This window comes from Desmodus rotundus, chromosome 2 (genome assembly GCF_022682495.2).
Source record: "Desmodus rotundus isolate HL8 chromosome 2, HLdesRot8A.1, whole genome shotgun sequence".
Lineage (NCBI taxonomy): Eukaryota > Metazoa > Chordata > Mammalia > Chiroptera > Phyllostomidae > Desmodus > Desmodus rotundus.
The window spans coordinates 39,649,584-39,666,992 of record NC_071388.1 but is presented as its reverse complement, the minus strand read 5'-3'; the positions used below and the strand labels follow the sequence as shown (position 1 = coordinate 39,666,992).

Genomic DNA, 17,409 nt, shown 5'->3' with positions numbered 1-17,409 from the left:
CTCTTTTAGTGATTCATTTATTCTGAATGGTGAGAAGCAGATACAGAATTAAATGACTACTTACCTGTTATTATTATTTGTAACAAACATACTTCCTATATGCAAGTAGACAGGTTCTGTATAATTTGCTTCTAAAAGCAGAGTGGGAACAAGTGAGTAATTCCTAATTGTTTTCAACAATGAGTAAAATGGACCTATATGGCATTTCAGAGACTGTTTTCCCCTTTCTGCCCTCTATTATAAAGAAATCACAGTGGGCCTAGAATTACTACCGACATACAGTGGCTGGGAAACTTTTGTTTAAACATTTGAAGGACAGGAAATGTGTGGCAACCTAGCCTATCTTGGCTCCGTGCCATGCTTAAATTGTGGCTATCGAGCCAGGCACCTCAGCTCTGAAAGCCACTTCTTCCCCCGCATCCAAGTCCTCCTTCGCCACATAGCAGTCCTCGGATCTCAGAGCGCCTCAGAGCATCTCAGCTTTGGAAAGTGCTCCATCTCCTCAGGAAGGCTCTGGTGCGATAAGCTGACACTTTCAGGCCATCTGATGATAAATTTACTTTATAACATCTTCTGTAGAACCACTATCTTTGTCTCATCCTCCACTTTATTCCCAGTGGTGTTTCCTCTTTCTGTCAGTGTGCGGAGCTGATTCTTGCCTGAAATAGAAAGGACCAAGGAAAGTAGGAAGGGGATCAACCAAAAGGAAAAGGAAAGAAAAGCATCACGAATTGGCCACCAAAGAATGGAAATAACATTTATCAAGTACTTATTGTATGCATGACATTTTACACATTTGATTTACAAATCAGAAAACTTTATCTCTGTATCACACTTAAAAGATAGCCTACTAATTCCACATTTTTCAGATGAGGAAACTAAACGTCAGGGAGGTCAAGAAACTTACTCCAAGTCACACAGCTAAACAGTGGTATAGGCAGGTCCTTCCACTTCACCATCAACATGTAGCCACTGTGATTTGTCATTGAAATCAGAAGACAAGACCATGGAGAATAAAGCTTGACGCACTATCTTAAGGATCCCATAGGGATGCTTAGCTCACAAGGACAATGCGGTACTAAAGAAATTCTGGCTGTGAGCTCAGCTGAGCCCTGACCCTGCCTTCGGTGCAAGGGGGAAGCAGATGGAAGAGAGCTGAGGCATCCACAAAAATCTATTCCCTGCCAAGAGGAAAACTTGGTAGGTAGATCAAAAGGAGTGGTGTAGTCCCTGTAGACGGTGCCAGGGAGAGTTAATGTAAGGGGTTTTGTTGTCACTCTGATGGCGTTTCTGAGCTAGCTGGGTGAAGAGATCCGGGGCCAGAAAGCACCAGGCCAGTTCAGCCCCCAGCCTCTCACAGTGAGCTAGTCAAACACTGGTTACTTGCACTGTAAGAGCAAGAAGAATGAAGAGTTTCAGAGCTTGCCTTTTTAATTCTCATTTGCCTGGTTTGCATTTGAACAAATTACTATTTCTGTCTACATTACAGTATTTAATACAATGTAATCAACCTGCTAAGAAGTAAACATCGAACAGTTTTTTGATTTGTTACATTGAAATTTAAACTTGCATATTAAGCAGCAAAGACATTACCACGTGTACCCATTCATCAACTGTGTATTATAAAACACCTTTCTTGTTCAGCCCAAACAGCAAGCCATTTTCTGATTAAACCACTTAATTAGATAAAAGATAATTAACAGCATTCCATTACACGATGTTTACTTTTGTGGTTTGAAATTAAAACACAAAGACGTTCAGAAACATTACCAAATCATCCTCGGAACTGTTTCACAAGCACATCCCTGAAAATGATAGGTTGACTCTTCTCTGGAAAAAACTGCATTCGAAAACAAACCTTCCTGTAAATAACGCAAAGCAGTAAAGTAAATAGTACCTGAACTCAGATTCAATTGTATCATTTTAATTTCATTCAAGCCTTCATCGCTGGTGAGGCTGGCCTAGATCCTGCTCCGCAGCTTTGTGCCATGCGGAAACGGGACAGGCAGCAGACTTCCCGTGTAAATACAAACTGTCCTTACAAATCAATGACGAGCTAACTTAATTCAGTGCTCCCAACCTACACTGCAAACACAAATTCCTTCTGCACCCAACTGAAATCTAGTTTTAAAGAATAATTTCAGAGCTCTGGCTGGGCTTATCTTAACCTCTTTGGTCTCTGATAGTATTGACCACAGGCTTAGATCTCCTGGACCTGAGCGAACCCGTCTCGCAAACCCAAACCAAAGTCAAGAGGTTGGAGGCCTCGTCGAAAACCTCATCCCTCAAGAAGAAGGCTGATGGATCTGATCTCATAGGTGCGGATGCTGAGCAGAGAGGCCAGCCTTCTCGAGGCCCGGAGACGTCGTCCTTAGATTTAGGTGAGGCGGTAGCTAGTGTTCGTTACTGCTCTCCATTGCCTTGAGAACGAGGAAGTTCCACAAGTGACATTAAAACCATGGCAAAGGAGCAAAAAGGGTTAATTTCATGTAGAAAACTGGGCAGGACACACTTCTTTTGTGCTTGGATTAAATGACAGTTAGGGGCTTCGCTTTACTTAACTGATGGGGAGTCATTCATGTGTTTATTCAACCCACAAGCACTGAGTTCTTGATAGGTGGCAGGCGCCACACTGGGCACTGGAGCTACAAGTAAAATCAGACATGCACGTTGCTCTCTAGGAGCATTCAGTCTAGAGGAGGAGATCTAGTTGACAGAGAGAGAGAGAGAGAGAGAGAGAGAGGGAGGGAGAGAGAGAGGGAGAGAGGGAGGGAGAGAGAGAGGGAGAGAGGGAGGGAGAGAGAGAGGGAGAGAGGGAGGGAGAGAGAGAGAGGACTATAACACAAGGTCCAGGAGCAGCCAGATGGAATGGTAACTTGTAATAGGTGTGGAGATATTCACTACAATACCAGCTCCCACTTATTGATGGCTTATGATGTCCAGGACTGTGTTACATGTTTTATATATATTAGCCCTGTAATTCATCCCAGCTCTTTGAAAAGAAGTGAGAAACCAGGACCTCAAATTTAAATAATTTGCCCAGGAGTTCAGTTAGTATGAAGAAGAGCTGGGAGTTGAGGCTAGCTCTAACTAACTTCAAAGCCCGTGCTTGTATCCACTGTACATCTTCCTGAGAAGGGAGACTTGCCCTCAGCTCATGGAACCAGTCATATTAAGCTCGTCCTTCTCAGGAGAAATAAAGGTGGCGGGTATTTTAGAAAGCCGAAGGGAACACGCTTTTCTCCAGTCTGTGACTGACTGGCGTGCATGTGTGTACATATGTGCATGGGTAAATATTCATAAAAGTAGCATATTAGTAACTTATCCATAAGGTGGCGAATATTAAAGGGGATGTATATGTGAAATCACTTCACACTGTGATGTGTACATGTTAGATGATCATGAATTATTCATTCGTTCAGTAAACATTTCTCTGAATACCAACTGTGTTCCATACTGTGTGCTAGAAATACAAAGATAAATAATACAAGCTCTCTGCCTCAGTTAAGTTTATATTCTTTTGTAGTAAGCTTCCATTCCGGTTCGGAGAGAGCAAAAAGATTCAGTGAGTATAATAAAATGTGCACTAAGTAGTCCCCTGTGTTTGCAGTTTCACTTTCTGAAGTTGCAGTTACCTGTGGTCTGAAAATGTTAAATGGAAAATTTCAGAAGTAAACAATTGATGAGTTTTAAATGGTGTGCCTTTCTGAGTAGCACGATGAAGCCTCAAGCTGTCTGGCCGCAACCCGCCCAGGATGTGAATCATCCCTTTCTGCAGCGGCTCCACACTGTTTGCTACCTGCCCACTCATCACTTAGTAGCTGTCTCAGTTATCGGATTAACTGTTGTGGTACTGCAGGGCTTACTTAATAATGGCCCCAAAGGGCAAGAGCGTGATGCTGGCAATTCGGAGATGCCAAAAAGAATTTGTTAAGTTCTTCTTTTAAGTGAAAAGGTGAAAGTGCTCAATTTAATAAAGAAAGGAAAAAATCATATGCTGAGGTTGCAAAGTCCTATGGTAAGAATGAATCTTCTATCAGGAAAATTGCCTACTTTTAAATTAAACTTTATCTTAGGTGTGTATATATAGGGTTCAATACCACCCACAGTTTCAGCATCCACTGAGGGTGTTAGAAAGTATCCCTTGCAGGTAAGGGGGACTACTGTATACGTTGCAATAAAGGGAAACCCAGGTTGCGTCCTACAAGAGCACCTTCACAGAGTCCCTGACCCTGCCAGAGGGTTGTAGAAGGTGTCTTATAGGAGGTACTATGTGAGCAGACTCTTGAGGGATGAGTGGGAATTTTCCAGATAAAAAAATATAGATCAGAGAGAGGTGGGGAGGAAGGGACAGGGCATCTTCTTGATGCAGAAGAGAAAGGGATTCACACACAAATAGACAAACACAAAAAAATTATATCTTTTCAAGCAAATACAGGTATTGTAATAGTATTCAAATAGTGAAAAATAAGTCTGAGAATCTCCTGGGGTCAAGATAATGGGAGTTCTCGGAAGCCAAGCCCTTCAGTTTGGCAGGGATGAAAGGTTTTCCACATGAGTGACATCCACAGATTCTACCTTAAAAAAAAAACTTCTGTCTGGTGGGTGTATGTAAAAAGAAGTGGGAATAAAAAGACCAATACAAACATCTAAGATAGTGATGGAGGGGATAATTAGAGGAAGGCACATTTGGAAAAAATTAACACAGGACTTGTGAACTGGGAAGACGTGTGTTTGCCAGCAAGGAAGATGTCTGGAATGTGCCAGACTCTGTGGTGAGGATACAAGAGGGGAGGGGGCAGGGAGAAAGATGAGGTAGAAACCATTAAGTTCAGTTTTGAGCCTTTTGTACCTCGTGGGACAAAAGTAGGTTTACAGTTGTTCTCATGGAAAATAATACAGTAATTAATAAATAAGAAGAAGAAACTGTGTTTTACAAACTTGCAACTGTAAACCTATTTTTTATTTGATGAAACTGTGGGACTTCTCTGTGGAAATGTCCAATAGACTCTTAAATGTATACTTCTAGAACTCAGGAGAGAGAGCTGAGCAGGAAATGGAGATCTGAACGTCTGAAGCCTATGAGTGGATATCACATTTATGGATGTAGATGATATTACCCAAAGACAGATCATAGAGAAAGGGCGGAGAACAACACATATTTCAAACCAGCTGCATACAAGGATCCCTTCTCTCCTGCCCTGCCCCGCTTTGAGGCCTGTCTCTTTGGAGGAAAACTTTGTAACTCTCTAATACTTCCTCACCATCAATGTGTTCAAGGTTTATTCAATTACATAAAAGAATAAATGAAATTTATATATTTATATAAAAGTACATTATTAAACACATTCCAATATAACACACTATAAATATAAAGAAACTTAAATTTCTCAGCTTTTGAGAAAATGTTTGTGTAAGAAGTTATAAAAATATTTAGAGAACTTCAGAGGGTACTGGCTGCAATCTATCTTTTCATAAGGAAAAAAATGGCCCCCAAGATTGTCTCAGTGGTTTATTTGCAGTCACACACTTGTTAATGAGAGAGAACACTCCAGGTTCTTTATTTGTAAGAATGAAGTCACAAGGAGAAAACGGTGCAGGCATTCTCCTGGCTTTCTCCATTGCCTCCTTTCTCTCCATCCCCATTGTTAATCCCCTCCTTTGATGAGAAATTAAGCAGTCAGTACAAAAGCTGTGAAAGGTGTTCCAGTTTATTCTCACCTCCTTTTAACAGGGAGCCTCTTTAAACAGAATTTCTTTCTAGAAACATGCCAGAAGTGCCTCCCAGCCACTGTCTTACACGGAGGTGGATACAGTACTCCATAGGATATAATACTCCATACGCTCATTCCCACGACAGTCCATGGGCTCACACACAGAATTCAGAATGCACATAGCTCTTGAAAAAACTCAAGTAAAACAACTTGATTGCTTAACTGTAAAAGCAATCTAGTTTCTTTAATAGGTTTCATTTTTATTTAGCTGCACATGCTTTAATTTTGATGTGACCCTAATAAAATGGTCTTAGGGTTTGAAAACCCCAGTTGAGTAACCCCAGCTGGCCATCAGTTGAGTAAAGTCCACTAGTATAACTCTTCTCAGTCTCAACCAATCTCTCTTCTCTCTGCTCCTCCAATCTCCCCATCGCCCCGCCCCCTTCCTGTCTCCTTACTAGACATTCAAACACAACTGGAAAAATGGGATGATGTTAAGTTTCACGGCGATCACAAGGGTCATCCAATGGCAGAGAGAAAATCATGCTCATCTAGAACTGGATCAAAAGAACTGTTATGGTAAGATATTTTAAATCAGAAAATAACCATTTACGTGTCAATTGTGTGGATTTGTCATCTCATGTACTGAGTTAAGTCAATCCAAATACTTGGTGCCATATATAACCCTTTCAATATCAATGTTAATTATTGTGGCTTCTAAAACTAAATTATTTCATCTAAATTGTAAAAAAAAATCAGCCAATATTCATAATTCAATATTTGTTGATAATTTTCTGCATGTGTAATTGAGCTGATCAAAATAGGTATATACATGTGTTTGCCCATATGTGTATTCAAATATATGATGTGAATGATAGTTAAAGGTTTCTGGTCACACAGGTAACCTTTTCTGACCTTCTTCATCGTCACTGTCAGATAACTTACTATTTAAGGGTAATCCTTATAGGCCATGAGAAATATTGGCTTCCTGAATTTTTCCATATTTTTAAAGCTTCCTAAAGGACAGCATGTTTTAGTCCCCTTTTGCCCCTCCCACACCTCCACTAGTTGTGACATTTTATGTTCTATACGAGGATGAAATCACACCTGAGAGGCTTTTTGGGAATCTTTCCTGCCCTCAAAATAATACTTTTTAATACAGCAGAACTTTGTTAGAGAAGTGGCATTGCATTCATTTACTTTTTGCACATAATTGGACTGAATTCTAAATCAGAGGCAATAACACCTAGCACATTGCAGCCACTTAAATCCCAAAGATGATCATTATAATAAAAACATATAAAAGTTATCTTTTTCATCAAAATTCTGCCAAGAGGTTTGTTCCTGTGGCTCTCAATGATTCCAGTTACCTAGGTTTCTCCGCCGGGTTCCTGGCCAAATCTGCTTCTCAGTGTTCATTAGCTGCCTTCACTGATCCCCTGCAGGTCCTCCGAGCACAGATCCCAACCAGAGCTGAGCGGTGGGAAAAGTGGGCTGAACGCTGAGTCAGCGGCTGAGTTGGAGTTAGTGCCTCCCACGCAGGTAACACGTTGATTCTTCCATGAACCTGCGTTTTCTAAGAGATGGTTTATATCTTAAATATTTTATTTAAATTTTCACAAAAAGTTCTAAGTATGTTTTCTATATTTTGTATTACATGTACTTTCTTATTATCAGTCTCAGTGCCTAGACTGGAAAATGAGTTAATGAAATCATGCATCCGTAGCACTTTTTCCAGTTTCCAGCACTTACTGTTGCATTATTTTGCAATACAAAATCTGTACTACGCCATTATTAGCACTACCGATGCAGCAGAAACAAAGAAGAGGAAATTACATCTTGAGTGCTCATTTACATCCATGCCCCGTGGAACAGAGTGCTTATTACGCATCAGGATCCTGACTGCCATGTTGAAACAAATTTTAATAAGGAATAAATAATTACAGAATTAGCAGTAATGGTAACACTAAGAGCTACCGTTTGTGAGCGTGCCCACTGAGGATTAGGGACTTGACTCTGTGCCTTACATATGTTATATCTAATACGGGAATAATCCTGTGAACTATTATTAGCCTCACTTTAAAGATCCTTTAAAGGGTCTCGGTGAAGTAAAAATCCTTTTCCTGGGCAACCCAGCTCATCCCTGGCAGCAGCAGGGTGGGAATCAGACCAGTCTGTCCACTACTTGACTCTCAACTACCGTGTAACTGACTTGTCTATAACTAGTTATCGCCTGTGGTTGAGACTGCCAAGAAGGCCAAAGTCGGTCTCAATCTTTTCATTCGCTCAAACACTTTACAAGGGTACAGCCTGGATCTAAAGCCACAAAGATCTCTGAAGAAATGTCTCTACATTCATGTGCTCTACAATTTAGTTAAAAATAAGGGGTGGAATAAAGTAAGCCAGAGAAATTTTCTTGAGCTTACTAGATACTGAAACTAAGAAGAGAAATATATTATTTGAGGTAAAGTAAAGGGATAATTATGATAATAGCAAATATTATTAAATGCTATGATAAGGTCTTCTAATATGTGTTATAAATATATATTTGATCCTGACAAATGGCTCCATGAGTTAATTTATTACCCTCACTTTACAGATGGGGAAATAAAGGCACAGTGAGATTTAGAAAATTGTCTATGCATCCAAACTAGGAAGTGACAGAGACTGGCTGTCTAAGCCCATAGCACCTCCCTCATGCACCTCACCCTCCGCCAGAAAGGGTGGACGTTACTGCCCCCAGAACTCTGCTGGAAAGCAACTCAACTAACATCCAGAACAAATAACCCTGGGAAGCTTAATGAATTGTAAATGTAGCATGAAATGTATTTCCCTCCTCTGGTTCATTCTAAATATGCCTTTTTTAAAAGCAAAATGATAACTTTTACTAGAGAAACATTTCTTAATAAAAGCATTAGAAATTTAGACTTGACTAATGTAATTAGTACTGTTTTGTGAAGTGGAATCCTTGGGACAATTTAAAGTAGAACTAGGACGTTTGTTTCACAAGCTGGGGGAGACTTGGCTCTGCATGGAGCTGGATCGGGGGGAAGATCAGCTGGGGTCCTGGTTGCCATGGAGACCCAAGGTGCAGTATCTTATTATTCCAATGACTGCTACTCTCCTGCTGGTTGTCTGATTTCTTCCCACCACTGACCCAACAGTGTGCCTTTAAGCAAAAACAATGTGCTTTGGAAAGTTTGTATGAGATTCCCAATATTGTCCTCCAAAACAATTTAAAATACACTGTGCCCTGACCGGTGTAGTTCAGTTGGTTGGGCTTTGTCCCACAAAGAGAAAGGTCACCAGCTCGAATCCTGATCAGGTCTTGTGCCTGAGCTGCGGGCCTGTATGAGAGGCAACCAAGCGATGTTTCTCTCATACACCAAGGTTTCTCTCTCTTTCTTTCTCCCTTCCTTCCCCTCTCTCTAAAATTAAATTAATAAAATCTTTTTAAAAAATAAAACAAAATAAAGCAAAATGCATTGTGACAGTTCTCTGTCTAGATGAACCATAATGATTCCTTTTAGAGAGTTACTTATTTGTAAAGAATGTAACCCTTCATTTTTAAAAAATACTGTGTTTACTTATCAAGATTTCCCTTAACTAAGTAAATTCATAATCTTTTCGTTTTAATTCCAGCCTATGGTTGAATTAGGAAAATTTCATGAACTTGAAATTTAATCATCTGAAATACTGCCATGCAAATGGCAAAGGGTAGACTGATTAATCTACTTTTAATAAAAAACAAAAATGTTTTTACTGTTGAAGCAGATTGCTCTTAAATATATGATCACTTTACATAGATAAAATGATGAAGATAGTATAAACACTCAAAACTGACTTGCGAACTATTCAGTAAACAACTTCAGCTCACCAAGACTTGTTGCTGCTCCACCATCACTCAGGGAGTTCACAGGAAAATCAAGGAAATTTTTTCTTCTCTTTCAGGCCAACTTAAACAATCCTAGGCTCAACAGGTGAGGAGCTGTTTGCAAGCCTTGTTTAAAAAGCATATTTCAGAATCAAAGAAAATGGAAGTTCACAATGAGAAGAATTCTTACGTTAGTTCCTTTCTTATCAAGATGGAGCAAAGGAAAGACACAGTCTAGTCTCTTCCACATGGGGTTTTCAATACACTAATCAGAGAGGCAACAGATTATAATAAATTAAGTAATCTCTATATATTTAAGAATAAAGTTTTTGACACAATCGAACTATGTAATTAGTATGCCCTAGAGTTAAATGTTTAAAGAAATTATGCAATCTGAAAAATTAGAAAACATTTGAAAAACTGAAGACAGACACAGAAAGTAATGATGCAAAATTAGCTGTTTCCATAAAAGGGTTGAGAGAGGGTGAGGCAAAAGAAAAAACTCCAACTTCTGCTGGAGACTGATGGCGCAAGCATTTCTTTGTCCAGTCTGGACACCAGAAGGAGAGCTCCAAGACGGGCTCTTCGCCCATCTAGCTGGGCTTGACGAAAATGCGCAATGTGCGGCAGCCAGGTTCTCTGATACTTAGTCACAACCTTGTAACTCTCTGATTTTGCTGGCTTGTCACTGCAAATGATCCCTTCTGCATAGTTATAATTCCATCAGGTTGGCCGTGTCCCAAAACGTAACAATATAAATTTTAAGATGTAAGTGCAGATATGTTGTCTAAATTTTTTAACTAGTGATGCAAAGGAAATGCATTTAATAACTGTCATATTACGCACTTCATGTGTATAATGTGAAATAGTTCAAATATATTCTTTGAAATGCTTACAGTAATCTTGGAAATTAATATCCCCGTTTCTCAGATGAGTAATGCATCTTAGAGAGCAGAATAATTTTCCCAAGGTGATGCAGCTGAGGAGGAGCGGAGCCAGCATTCAATTCACACCCATCATCTTCCAAAGCCCTTGTTCTAAACCACACACCACCTTGAATCAGCCACATCAAGCTTATCCCCCTGAGAGAACTCCCAGACCATCTGTTTCCATTCTCATTGCAAGCCTGATTGCTACATTTATAGGGTTAATATGAGTTAAGTGATTTTAAAGAATAGTTATCATTCTCTTCTAGAAACTTTTTAAGATAAATTAGGATTGTCATCTGATCTGAAGCTACATATAATTTTGTGCCTCCCCTGCCAAATTCATTCTCAAACTCTTAGAAATGTTGATGGCTTCCATTTTATTCCACTTTAATTCAACAAATGTGATTGAGCATCTACTATTCAGAAAGCCATGGTGAGGCAGTGAAAAAGTTAGAAAGAGGATGTGACGATAGGAAGTATCAAGATCTTTCTGTCTCTTAGAAACAGATAGTACACTATAAATGTAGTTTTGTTTGTTGGAAGACGGTACAGGGGCCACATACACATTCCCTTGCCCCTCCTCCACATACACAGTGAGCTGCCAATGAGGAGGGAAGCAAGCAAAGGTGGAAGGAAGGAAATAAGGAAAGAAAGACAAGGGCAGGCAGGAGGGCGAGAAGGATGGGAAGAAAGCTGAAAGATCGTTTTTGGCCTAGTAGGAAATCTGTACGTGGAAAGTACTCAACAAATACTTGAAGTAAAAAAATTAGAGAAAGCTAACAAAAAGAAGAAACAATACACACTTGTCAAACTGAATAATTTGTAAGTAGTGGTTAATGGTTAAAGAGTAAAAAACATAAAATGAAAATTTTAATTCTTGATCATTTTGAAGCTAGTTTCAAAAATACCTTTGAGTTATTCATGATAATAGTCTGTCCATCTCTTTTCAAAATCAGCAATGATTCACCTTGATGCTCTATACATCAAGCATTGTATTCTATACAATACAGAATTTCATAGTTGGATGGAGATGGGAGCCATATGCGCCCTCCTTGCACAAAGCTCAGAATTTGCTCTTTACACTTAAGGGAGAGCTTATTTGTGAGCCTTCAATGTTAAATGTCTGCTGACTGATCAAGAAAAAAAAAATCTGAGCATCTCACTGAAGCAAATGTTTAAATTATCTGTTGTAGTGTAAGAATCCAACTAGTCTTCAGTAACCACTGAACAAAAGTGCTGTAAGCACAGATATTTTTTAAGGTATTTCTAAAGCCACACCCAACAAGTACTAACCAGAAAGATGATAACAAAGGCAAAGTTTTATTGAAGACTTACTATGCACTGAGCATTTTGTGTGTGTATCTGCATGAATTATTGTTCTCAGTTCTTGCATTGATGCTGTAAGTGAATGCACACTGTGCAGACTGAGGATCATAGAGCTGAAGTCTTTGTCCCTGGTCACCAGTTTGCAGTACATGGGTCTGGCCCCAGGCAGTCTGACTCCAGAAGTTAGGTTTTTCATGACTTCATTATATTGTCACCTCAGGTCTGCTAGTTGTTACGTTTTTCTCCTCTACAGTTATGCAGATCCCTTTTCCCCTTCCATTTCTTTTGAAAAGATGCTGAGCTTTTTAAAAATGGGTTTTGGTGGGAGATCTTTGGCAGTAACATAAAGGCAATCTATGAGAAGTGATAAATGACTGGTATCAAGACGACCCAACGAAGTTATGACAGCACAACCGCAGCCACCAATACAGCCCATTTCAAATCGTAATTTTGATCACACTCACAATCTTGAGTAAGGGAAATAAAACATAATAGTCTTTTTAAAGAGTTAATTTCTTTCTTCTTTCCCTTTACCTAGTGCTTATAATTCAAAACAATCAAAGCTGAAGGAACCAATGCTTTCTTCTTTGCAGAGTGCAAGACCCTAAAATCCAATTAGCTTAAACCAATTAAAATGCTGTGTTTAATGCTAAGGCACTTCCAGGAGGTTGCTGTACATGTGGAGCATTTTTTCAAAATCACACGAAGAGGAAAAGAAATGTCTCTGTCAGAGCACATTTACGAACTCCCGAGTTCCACCAGCACGTGCACCGTGTCGGCACCGAGACCCAAAGTTCTCCTAGTGTGGTCCCTCCACCAGCCTGATGAGCATCACCTGCAAACTTGTTAGAAAGGCAGATTCTGGGGCTTCACCCCACCTCCCGAACCAGAAACCCTAGGGTGGACCCAGTAACCTGCTTTTGAGTCAGACCTCCAGGGGATCCTGATGCCCACTAATGCTTGAGAACTACTGGTGCAGAGAACTACCATGCCACCAAAACAGCTGCGACCCAAGCGTATGGGTGTCACGGTCTTGTTTACCATTCCTCTAGGTAAATACGAAGCCACAGCCGCAGTTTACAGGTGTTACTTACATAGGCCTTTCCCATATCACAGGTTTGCCCGTAATCTTTAGTTGCACACGAATCTCAACTTGAAAACTGCTTTTTTTACATTCAGTATTTACCTGCATTTTATAATGTTCATCTCCTGCTTCTCTGGGCAAAAATATATGGCTTTCAAATGTGAGGTAGATAACACTTGTTTAGTAATAATCCGAAGCCTTTCTGACAACATGGAAAATAGCATTTACCTAAGTAGCAATTGTACTAGCAAAATATAATTTCATCTGCACAGTAAGATTCTATGCATACTTGCTGTTTTAGGTGGTAAAGAGAATATGAACTGTTAAGTCTAGAGTCCTGAGAGAGAGAGATTTTCCTCTTCTCCCTTTGTCTCCTGTGATTCCTAATCCACTCGGGTCATGAAACATTGATGAAGGGAAGCCGGTGGCAGTAATGGAGTCCTGTGAGGTCAGGCTTCACAGGAAAGACAGATCACATTTCACTGGTGAAAAGTGCCTGGAATAGAAGGAGGTGGCTTGACACACAAATACTGGTGCTTTCTTTCTCTTCTCCTAAGGTCGTTCACAACTCATTCATGACATTATTACACAAATACACAAAGCTCATGTCTTACTGTGCATCCACTGTTTAAAATTTACTCCTTTGTTTATTTCATTAATGAAGGAACCAGCAGGAAGACAAAAGAGTAGGTTCCAAAAGCAACGGATCAAGGGTGGGAGACCCATATAACCAGCTGGAAAAGAAATGCCAAAGTCAGTTTGCCAAGTTAGAGACAGGACTGTCTGCAACACTCTACGAGAAAAAAATATCCTGTCACCTCTGGGGGTGACTTTTCTACCAAGCTATAATCCCCCACAATTTACAAATTTGAAAGGTTGTAAACCATCTGCACCTATATATTTGTCAATCAAACATTGTGACCCAAAAGTGTCAGATAAGGGTTGTAACAGGATGAATGGTAGCCGGCAAAAAGATATGTCTACACCTTAACCCTCAGAACCTGTGACAGTTCATTTCACTTGTGTGTTTGGATCCCGTTCCCTCCCTGCCTCGATTGTCTGTGGGCCTTGCACAGGGCCCACAGAAGAGCGGAGGATGCCTGTTCCCGGTGCCCATGGAATCTGGCCCATCCCAGAGCAAGGCACCGATGCCTAGACAGGCCCTCATTGCCCTTCCTCTTATCGCCACAGGCCTTGCTCTTTAATAGGCACCCCAAGACCAGGATTTTGCTAACACAGACCCTTGCCACTCCAGGCACAGGACAAAAATAAAGTCCCCCCTCAAACTCCTATAAGCTGTCCTTAGCCTCCCAGATGGGCCAGGAAACCTTGACTGAGAACACATAGTTACCTTCAGGGAATGGGGGAGAGAAATACCTTTAATTCGTTCACTCACCTGTTCCCTGTCAGCATATTTTTCACAAGCCTTTATTGATGATTTATGAAGCACTTACTATTTGCAAGAGATACAAGGGGCACAGCAGTAAAGACATCAAGGAGGAGAAAACATAATGTTCCAGTAAAGAAACCTCCCACATTCATTAAAGCAAAACACAGTCGAAGACTGTTGTTTATGCTGAGAAGTGTTGCTAATAATTACTTCATTGTTGTTTTCAGCCCACACTGCTCTTGAGGGTCTTTTGGTTGACTCCCTCAACCACACATGAACCTCTGAGGGACAGCTTTTCTATACTTTGCATTTTCCTTAAATAGCCAGTTGAGCACAACCTCCCATGAGAGGCAGTACAGTGCAGTGGTTATGAACATGGCCCTGAAACACCGGCCCTGCCACTTAGTAGCCATGAGACTTAGGGCAAATCCATTAAGCTCTCTGTACCTCAGCGTCATGGAGTTGAAGACAGTACCTACATCACAGGTTGTTGAAAAAACAAAATGAGTTATAGTATCTAAAGGACTCAGAGCAGTGCCTGACATGTAGGGAGGCCTGGTATTACTATTCTGCAATAATAAAAGGGGGAGGGGTCTTCTTGAGGACCAGTGATGGTGGAGAAAGAATGAAAAGCAGCTGAGCTTTATAGATGGTAAGTGCTGGGTGAAGAACAAAGTTTTGCTGTGGAACAGTGGTTTTCAAACATAACTGCTTTTCAAAATCACCAGAGGAGCTTTTCAAACATTTAATGCCCAGGCCCCATCCTCTGACCCCAGAGATTCTCATTTCATCGGTCTGGGATGGGACCCAAGCCTGTTCAAGCACTTCCCATAGAAGCTGGGGTTGAGCATTCCTGCAAGAGAGCAACCTAACACATAGGCTAACGAGCCACCCTCTGCCCAAAATAAAGGGGGTAGCGGACTTCCTGCCACAAGCCTGTCTCTTCCTTTCCCCAAGGCCTAGCTGCCTTATCAGTACAATCCCTCACTCTGCAGTCCATCCATCCACAGGCATCCTTACGGCACAATTCACTTGTCAGGCCCTGAGCTGTATACAGGGCAATACAAAAGTCACCAGACAAAATCTTACCCACATGGATTCCACAGCAGGGTCAGAAGATAGACGAGAAAACAAGCATTTGCATGGAGAAAATTTGGAAACATTCTGGATGCTCATGGAGAGAGTTCTGAACAAACCACAGTACATAGTACTTACTAGCAAATCCCTGGGAAGAGTGAGGTGCTAATTGTGGAGACTTTCCAAGATATATCATTGAGTATAAAAAAGTAAGTTACAAAATAGCTTATCATTTAAGTTTCAATAATTTTTTGAAACACATTATGATATTCTATATATGGGCGTATTTATATATGTATATATATATATTTCTTTGCAGATATATATATAAGTAGATATATATATGTAGCTGCAAAGAAAAATCTAGAGGTGCACCTCTGATTTTCCACAAGTAATTTTTCAAAAAGAAAATATTCATTGTTTGTCAAATTGAAAATTAACATGTTTAAAAATTCCCGCAGACTCTGCTAAGCCTGTTAATGGTGACAGAGCAGTTGGTGTTACCAGCCCTGACTTCATCTAAGTGCCTGTTATTTAACAGAGAGCTATGTATGTCCTAAGGAAATGGAGCATAAGGCAGATGTGCGCTGATACAGGGAAGGCAAAGGAAAGACAATCCAACATGAAGACCTGCTGCACATTTAAAGAGAAAGACCTTGCTGCCACTGTTCATTTCTACAGCTTCCCCAGTTTTACCCGAGGCTGTTCCTTCCAATGAGCTGAAAGCTTGACTATCAGCTTCCAGGTCTAGTCTTCTAATGGAGATTCTCCATTCCAGCTGCCTGTTAGAATCATATGGAAGACTTACTAAAATATTAATGCCTAGCACCAAGGCTAATTAAAGTAAGGTCTTTGGTTTCAACGTGACCAGGGCCGAGACCCGGTTGGATGAATCATGCATGCGTGTGCCCACACATTTTGGTGCTGTGCCAGTTGGGCAATATCGTGCTTGCAAAGTACTCTAAAAATGACATCAGTTGCAGGTGCTGCTTAAACTCCAGGGGAATATGGGAAAAGGAAAAATAATTGTACTTTTGTGTTATGGGATTCCAATATTGTAACACCATGTGTCTGATTTATTTCAGGCTCGACTGACCAAAGAGCAGCGCTGGGGGAGTGCATTGCTCTCCAGAAACCACTCCTTAGAAGAGGAATTTGAAAGGGCAAAAGCAGCAGTGGAGGTAACTTTTCTAAAACTGTTTTTGTGTCATGTTTCTGAGAGAGGAATTCAAAAAATACAATTTCGGCAGGATACACATGAAATGAGTCTTACTTTACAGGCATGAAATAACCGTGACTGTGACTGTTAGAATGAGACCTGTTACCAGAGAACTTTTGACTTCCTCCCAGGGGTGACTAATAGATGTCCCCTCTTATGCCACTTCTGTGCTAGGTTCACAGCAACTGTCTGGGGAACTCTGAGGCTCACCTGGGTTCTGTGATGAGCCTCTGCTATGCATCTTCTCTGTGTCTCTGTCAGCCAAGATCCATGCCTGACATTTTTAGCTCTCAGGCATATACACAAGGCCTGAAACCTAGAAGCTCTTGCTGCCCCAGAAATAGTATACATTCTCCTAACTGAGAAGGCATGGCTAAAATATTTCGGTCAGTGGAGGGCCTATCTTGATTCAAGCTGTAATTTTTTTGCTGTTAAGAGTATCTGAAACAAATGGTAAGATCAGGTGCTTTTTATGGCCAAGTAATATTCCATTGTATATGTACATACCATATCTTCTTTATTCAGTTGTCTATTGATGGACACTTAAGTTGCTTCCATATCTTGTCTACTGCAAATAATGTTGCAGTAAACTTAGGAATGCATATATCTTTTCAAATCTAAAAACAAAATTGATGAACAAAAAGACAAATTCACGATACAGAGAACAAACTGATGGCTGTCAGGTGGAAGGGGGGTTGGAGGGATAAATGGAAAGATGAAGGAATTAAGAAATACAAATTGGTAGTTACAAAATGGTCACAGGGGTGTAAAGTGCAGGTGGGAAATGTAGTCAATA

The 17,409-nt window shown here is 40.5% G+C and overlaps 1 protein-coding gene across 10 annotated transcripts in view; it reads left to right on the top strand.

The window, feature by feature from the left end:
* PEX5L (peroxisomal biogenesis factor 5 like) overlaps nt 1–17,409 on the top strand; it is a 208,557-nt gene that overhangs the window by 145,010 nt on the left and 46,138 nt on the right. For all 10 annotated transcript variants that reach the window (XM_045198349.3, XM_045198357.3, XM_045198348.3 and 7 more), the window contains 4 exons: nt 2,187–2,381; nt 6,176–6,293; nt 7,160–7,256; nt 16,480–16,575. In XM_045198349.3, the coding sequence (XP_045054284.1) occupies nt 2,187–2,381; nt 6,176–6,293; nt 7,160–7,256; nt 16,480–16,575 (506 nt within the window). The remainder of the gene's footprint in view (nt 1–2,186; nt 2,382–6,175; nt 6,294–7,159; nt 7,257–16,479; nt 16,576–17,409) is intronic.